At 40.5% G+C, this 7833-nt stretch overlaps 1 protein-coding gene across 1 annotated transcript in view; it reads left to right on the top strand.

Moving 5' to 3' along the window:
- The first annotated feature begins 522 nt into the window (after positions 1 to 522).
- The window catches only part of LOC134482334 (ankyrin repeat domain-containing protein 7-like), an 11494-nt gene continuing 4183 nt past the window's right edge, over positions 523 to 7833 (top strand). Inside the window, exons 1-3 of the mRNA XM_063275824.1 lie at positions 523 to 2002; positions 6492 to 6606; positions 7334 to 7507. Coding sequence (XP_063131894.1) covers positions 1746 to 2002; positions 6492 to 6606; positions 7334 to 7507 — 546 coding nt within the window. The 5' untranslated portion in view covers positions 523 to 1745. The remainder of the gene's footprint in view (positions 2003 to 6491; positions 6607 to 7333; positions 7508 to 7833) is intronic.

Consider the following 7833-nt stretch of genomic DNA (forward strand, 5'->3'; position numbering starts at 1 on the left):
CTAACAAGTTGATAGGGGGTAGGATCTGGAGGAATAAAGAGTACCTTCTAATGGCCACAGAGTTTTCTCAAACTTAAAATATTTTTAAAACCAATAGTATAAGGGATGCATAATTTAATGACATAGTAAGAATGCACTCCTAGATTATATACTTGAAAAAGATGAATTTGCTGCATAAGTGTATTACATACCTGTAAACATGTTATTATTGAAAGATAATGCTTCTTTCACATGTATGAATGTTTTGCCTACGTGTCTGTGTGTGCACTATATGTATGTCTGGGCCTGTGAAGATATGAGAGTTCTAGATCGCCTATAATTAGATTTGAAGATGCCTTTGAGCTTCTTTGTAGGTGTTACTGTAGGTTTCAGGGTTTGAAGCTGACTGATGTTGAGGATTACCTTTGCCCTCCAGTAGCAGACAGGTTACCTTCCAGTATTATGAACTCTGGTTAGTAGTGTGAAGAGTCTAGTTAGACCCCGGCTCAACCTATCCCCCCCCCCTGTGATGACAGAAATGTTATCTTCAGAAGTCAGTCCTGAACATCAGATTGTGTAGAGCAACCAATAGTCTTGGCACTGGCTTGTGATGGTCAAGGTTTTCTATAGGACCCTTTGGATAATGACTCAACAGGTTGTCACCCATTCCTGTTGCTGGATTTGTAACTTGGTGGCACAAGATGTCTAAGTGGAGCCTCGTGTCATGTTAGTTTTTGGCTCCATATGTATTCCATACATATAGGAAGCTAATAGAGTAGCAGATTTCCATTTAATTTTTTCAAAGGGACTTTAGTGTTTGTTGTCCCTCCCCTTATTTCCTACTTTACCTAGGCTTGCATGCCAGGGCTGTGGGTGCCTGGTTAAGAAAAAGAAACTGACCCTCTTCCTTATCAAGTATGAATCTGTATGCCCATTCCAACATGCAGCCAGCAGGTGACCAGGATACACTGGAGAGAGTGATCAACTCCAGTCAACATCATGTTGATGAATATGAAAGGAGGGTAATGGGGCTTGAAAAATGCGAGGGAGGTAGAAGTGTGTACCCTTTGCCTCTACCCATTTCTCCCGGTTCCCTCTCATTAACCCCTCCTATTCTAGCTTTTATCTCTTCCCAACACTATACACTCCTTCCTCTTCCTGGGGCGATATTCTTCTGCTCCCTAGTTCCCTAGTAGATAGTCAGGAATCCTGTGTGGTTATCCAGATTGTAGTTCTCATATCAGATACTTAAAACCTAACATCCTTAACAGCAGACACATGAAATGTTTGTTGTTTTGGGTCTGGGTTTGCCAAATCAGGATGATTTTTTTAGGTCCATCAGGCCAGTCTTAGGGTTACAGATTGCAATGGCTGCCCTAACTGCCCTCAGTACTCCCTTTGAAGGCCATGCAAATAGATCTACTTCAGCGTCAACATTGACAGAGCTTTGAACAAGCACTGAGGGGGCTGGGCTCCTAACAGTGGAGTCTGAGGGGGGCACACATGGAGCATAAGCATAGGGTACAGTCCGTAAGCCAGCTCCATTGTGAGCTCAGAGCATGTCACTATGGTGGTGCCAGTGCAGCTGTGTTACTAGGTGATGAAGTATAGTTCAGTTAACCCTGAACGAGCAGGTCTTGCCTACACTTCTTTGGCAAGAATTGGTGATTTTAGCAAACTCTTATCGTATAATTTGGGAGGTGGAGATTAGCTAAATGGGAGGGAAGAGAGGGTAAGAAGGTCCTGGGCGGCCCTAGCGCTCCATAATGGAGGAAGATTTTGAATATGATGCTCTGGCATTGAAGTTCCCCAGAAGGGGACGCTGGTACACCCGTCTGTGGCGCTCCTGTCCTGGTTTTGGATGCCTGCGTCAAAAGAAAACGACGAAATTTCCCCTCTATCTGATCGGGTATGATCCCGTGGGTCGATTACAAACAGCGGCCTGTGTTGGGGACGTGGAGAAAATTGAAAGTATGATCCATGAGTGTCATCATCATGTGGATGAATCTGATTGGAGGGGCAGGTAATGGGGCTTCAAATTGATGAGGGGAGTAAAAGGAGGAGGGTAGGAACTGTTAGGGACACTCAGGGCTAAGGAGGAAGACAAATCAACTTCCAGGGCTACAATCTGAGGGTAGAGAGTGGTCATACATAGGCTCATTTTCACTGGGGACCCCTGGGTTTTATACCTGCTAAATGCTCTTAGTCGTATGAGACCTCCACACTGTGGAACAGCAGCTCCTAGGCCTTAATGAAACTACATAATTTTATTCTTATGTTAACCCTTACATTTTGTAAACATACAAAAAGACACACACACACTCACACACATAAATACCGTTGTTTTGCCTCTGTGTATTTTCTGTGTACCATTGTGATAGAACCTGGTGCAGGATCCCCTGGAACTGCAGCTATAGACAGTTGTGAGCTGCCCTGTGTGTCTTAGCAATCAAACTGAGTTCTCTACTAAACAAAACTAGAGCTGTTATTGCCAAGACCCCTATCTAGATTTTCTTTCTTCTTTGTTGTTGTTGTTGTTTTCTGTTTTTTCATTTTTATTAGATAGTTCATACATTTACATTTCAATGTTATATCCTGTCCTGCCTCTTCCATCCCACTTCCCACTCCCCTTGATTCTATGACGACTTTCTTAATACATAATATGATGCAATATAATAATGTATAATATAATATAATGTATATGATACAATATAATAATATAGTATAAAATAATAATGGATCAAAGACATTTAGAACTGGAACTGTGACCATGCTCCCATGTAATCACCTTCTGTACTGTTGTTTTTACATCGATACACATGTGAAGGACAGAGATTGTCCTCATCTCACTTCCTGTGCCCCACACGTGTGGAGCTTAGGGTGTGGTGGTCAGAGACAATGTCGACTGCTAGTTATGTTGTACCACCATGGGGTTCTAAGGCCTGAGCTCAGGCAAGCAGGCCTCCCTGTGGGTTCCAGCCCATCGTCCCTCTGTTCTGGAGACTCCACTCAAGCAAGTCCATGGTGTGCTTTATTTACTGTCTTGGAGCACACTGATCCTCACACTTGTAGGCAAGTGAGCTTTGCGGATCCCCTTATCCCAAGATCAGCAGTCAGGTTTTCAGGACAAATGCTTTACCAGTTGAGTTTTAACAACTACCCCAGCCCTCATTCCTTTTTCTCTGTGTGTGTGTGGGTTCTTACCATGAACCCCCTTGCTCATCGTCCCTCCTCCTCTTATATGAGGGTTCACCCCCACCCGTTTGCCCACTCCTTCCGGATTCCCTGCCTTAGCATTCCGTTCCACTGGGGCTAGAGCCTTGGCAGGACCACGAGCTTCTCCTCTTATTGGTGCCCAACAAGGCCATCCTCTGCTACATATGCAGTTGAAGCCAGGGGTCTTTCCATGTGAACTCTTTAGATGAACGGATATCTGGGTTCTCTCCAGCTCCTGGCTATTGTAAATAAGGCTGTTGTGAATGTAATGGAATATGTTTCTTTGTTTTATGTTGGAGCCCTTTTTGTGTATATGCACAGGAGTGTGTAAAGCTGGGTCCTCCAAACAGATTTCCAGAGTTGTCCCAGCTTGCTCTCCCACCTACAAAGGAGGAGTGTTCCTCCTTCTCCAAATCCTCGCCTACCTCTGTTGCCTGAGTTTTGATCTTAGCCATTCTGACTGGTGTGGCGTTGAATCACAGGGTGGTACTGATTTGCATTTTCTCTGATGACTAAAGATGTTGACCAGTCCTTTAGGTTCTTTTTGGCCATTTGATATTCCTCAATTGAGAATTCTTTGTTTAGCTCTGCTCCCCATTTTGTAATAGAGTAATTTGATTCTCTGGAGTCCAACTATTTGAATTCTATGTGTATATTGGTTGTAAGCCTTCTATCAGATGTAGGATTCATAAAAATCTTTTCCAATCTGTTAGTAGCCATTTTTTTCTAATGACAGTACTCTTTGCCTTACAGAAGCTTTGCAATTTGATGAGGTCCCATTTGTTGATTCTTGATCTTGGAGAATAAACTATTGCTGTTCTGTTCAGGAAATTTTCCCAAGTATTCCAGGCTCATGTATTCTAGGCTCTTCCCCATGTTTTCTTCTTTTAAGTTGAGTATATCTGGTTTTATGTGGAGATCCTTGATTTGCTTGGATTTTAACTGTGTACAGGGTGATAAGAAAGGTTTGATTTGCAGTCTACATGCTGAGTGCCAGTTGATTCAGCACCAGTTGTTGAAAAAGCTATCTTTTTCCCACTAGATGGTTTTAGTTCTTTTGTTAAAAATCAAGTGACCATAGGTAGGTGTATGGGTTCATTTCTGGGTCTCCTATTCTATTCCATTGATCTACTTGCCTATCGCTGTACCAGTATCATAACATTTTTATCACTATTGCTCTGTAATACAGCTTAAGGTTAGGGAGGGTGATTCCCCCAGAATTTTTTTTTCTTGTTGAGTATAGTTCTCAGGATCCTGTTTTTTTGTTAATGCAAGTGAATTTCCAAATCGCTCTTTCTACCTCCATGGGGAATGGAGTTAGAATTTTGATGGAGATTGCATCGAATCAGTAGATTGCTTTTGGACAGATGGCCAATTTTATAATGTTAATCCTGCCAATCTGTGAGAATGGGAGATCTTTCCATCTTATGAGATCTTCTATTCTTTCTTCAGAGACTTGAAGTACTTACCGAACAGGATTTTCACTTGCTTGGTTAGAGTCACACTGGGTTATTTTATTTTATTTGTGATTATTCTGAAGGTGTTGTTTCCCTAATTCCTTTCTTAGCCTATTCATCCTTTGAATAGAGAAAGGCTACTGATTTGTTTGAGTTAATTTTGTATCCAGCCACTTTGCTGAATTTGTTTAAGGGGGCATCCTTGACTACTCCCTGATTTTAGTGGTATTCCTTCAACTTTCTCTCAATTTAGTTTGATGTAGGCTATTGGTTTGCTGTATATTGCTTTTCCTATGTTTATAGTAAGCTTTGAATTCCTGATTTTTCCAAGACTTTTAAAGGTTAGCACCTCATTCTTATATCCTGTCTTTATGGTTGAAGGGGAATCGATGACACACCAGCATATTTTCCCTAGTTCACATGCTTCTTGATCATTTTGTTATTCTAAGATGTTAATTAGTCTTTAAGGTGGAGCTTCATATAAAGAATACAAGAATGAAGTTTAGTTTTAAAATATTCTTCTGTTCATTGAATATTTTCTTTAAAAACACTGAATTGTCCAATGGTAATTTTTCATTCTGTCAGTCCATTTATTCCCCACATGTAACTTAGATATCCCCTGTGTAGAATACACGTTCTAATATCTCTCAAGATCTTCCCATTTGTAAAACTTCATTTCTCTGCCCAGTCAAGCTTCCTTACATTCTATAAATTTAAATATAACATGAAATGAACATTACTCTTTGGAACCCTTCTTTCATTTTACTGAACCTCTATGAATCTCAAGCAAGGCAGCAATGCCACCATAGGTTATTACCTTGTAGCAATATTTACCTGATTTTGGTGTGAGTCCATGGGCACATTGATCAATATACGGCAAAGCATGAGGTCCTGGTTTCTATACCGAGTATAGAAGTGTTACATATGGGCATAAAAAATGAAATGTGAAAATAAAAATAAAAGAAAGTATTGAGGACTGAGGGCTTATATTTTGTTCACTGTTAAAAATGTACATAGATGCAAGTGACCGGTAAAATTGCCACTTACCTGTTGATTGTGACATATTTTGTTTAATGTAGGCCACAATGGGTTGCATGATAATTACCTTTAATTTTGTAAAGTGCTAAAAGTATTGCTAATTATAGTTGTAAAATAATAAAAAGGATAAATGACCTTCCATTCTTAGAGAGGGTAAAATGTGAATGAAAATGAAGGTAACCACAATAGATAAGATAGGAGGATTAAGAAATGTAAACTTCTTTTATATGAATTTTTTTATGTGTACTGCTGATAAAATCCTGTTTTTCTCTCACAGAATAGTTCTGTTTGTTATCACTAGGAAGAGAAATCATTACCATGATCAGGAAATGCTGAGCTCTCAGGAGCTGGAAATGCTTGTAGTGTTGTAGCAGATTTCTTCCCCATTCGAACTGAAACATCAGAGTAGCCCCTATTAAGATATGTTTAATGTTCATCCCTTGGATGGGGACATGGAGTCATGGAGCTCCTGAAAATACCGAGGAGTAACTAGTAAGTTCCAGATATTAGAGTATGATTTAAATTAAAGCTGAGATCAATTTGGGAACTTTTCTAGGATTCAGACAGGCTGCTTTGAGCAGCGAAGAAGGTCAGGATAGAACACCTGCCTTAAATAGGAAGAGTCATGTACCACATCCCTAGCACAGTAAATGAACATTCGAGTAGACCTCAATAAATAAGAACATTGTAGTTACTTTCTTCCATCAGATAGAAATCACCTTCATATTATGTAGTACTTACAGGTGATGATAGTCTTACTGGGAATTCAGAGATGTTGCTAAATGTGTTTTCAATTTGCAGGACATCGCTGCATTATGCGAGTGCCCACAACCATCCAGATGTAGTGACACTGTTATTAGAAAATAAGTCCAACATTAACATCCAGGATGATGAAGGCTGCACACCGTTGATTAAGGTAGCTATTGGCCATCTGTTTTGGTATGAAATGGATTAGAGGTGTCCTTGTTTGGTTTCTGTTGTTGTGAGAAAACACAGACCAAAACTTACTCAGGAGAGGAAAAAGTTATTTAGCTTACATTTATTCATCCCAGTTGATCCTCATGGGAAACCTGGTCAGGAACTCAAATAAGGAACTGGGGGGAAGAACTAAACTAGAGATCAGGGGAGAATGCAGCTTTCCATGGCTTTTACACAGGTTTGGTCAGCTTTTTTTTATACAACTTTGAACTCAGGCATGCCCCTACCACAAGACCTTGGGCTTTCCTACTTCTGTCTAAATAAAAAAAAATAGTTCCACACAGTGCCCCAGAGGCCAGTCCAATTCCTCAAGTGAGGATCTTTCCAGGTGTATTAAGCATGTATCACATTGGCAAAAAGAACAAAATCTAAGCAAACAAGCAATCTCTGCATTGTGACAGCCAACCAGCACAGACCTGAGTGCTTAGGACATCTAGGTGGGTTGGTAGAACCCCTTAATTCTACCACTTGGAAAAAGATGTGGTGGGGAGATCATTAAATGAGTCAAGCCTGGAGTATTTAAGAAGACCTTGTGTCAAAATGGAGGGAAAATATGAATAACTAGAACTCTGTCTGATTTCAGAGAAACTATTCAGTGCCATTGTAGAAATGTCTCCCTTGGCTTCCTTGAAGTGAAGATGTATTTCTTTGTACAATTTCCACAGGCTGCGCAGCGGGACAACACACATTGTGTTTGTGTATTGCTCAGGCACAATGCTAATCCAAATTTGATGGATTACAGTGGGAATACAGCCTTTCACCATGCCATTTCCAGGGGCAGCATAGCAATTGTAAAGATGCTCCTGGAGTACAACGTAGATATTGAAGCCAAAACAGAGGTAAAGGTCATTCAACTTCATTCCCAATGCACTTCTAGCTACTTCTAGCTGGGACACTCAGACCTATTTTCTACATGCAGAACCTCAAGCATTCTCACTGAATGTGTTCAGAGGAACGCTTTTTCTCTTTAAATATGTGTGTGTGTGTGTGTGTGTGTGTGTGTGTATTTATAATTAGTGCCAAAAACCCCACAGAATAGCATATTTTGTCTCAGCGTTGACTTTAAGTTTGAAATTCAAGATTATAGGCTTTAGGATTACACACAGACACACACAGACACACACAGACACACACAGACACACACACACACATACACACACACATC

The sequence above is a fragment of the Rattus norvegicus genome, chromosome 16, assembly GCF_036323735.1.
Source record: "Rattus norvegicus strain BN/NHsdMcwi chromosome 16, GRCr8, whole genome shotgun sequence".
NCBI lineage: Eukaryota > Metazoa > Chordata > Mammalia > Rodentia > Muridae > Rattus > Rattus norvegicus.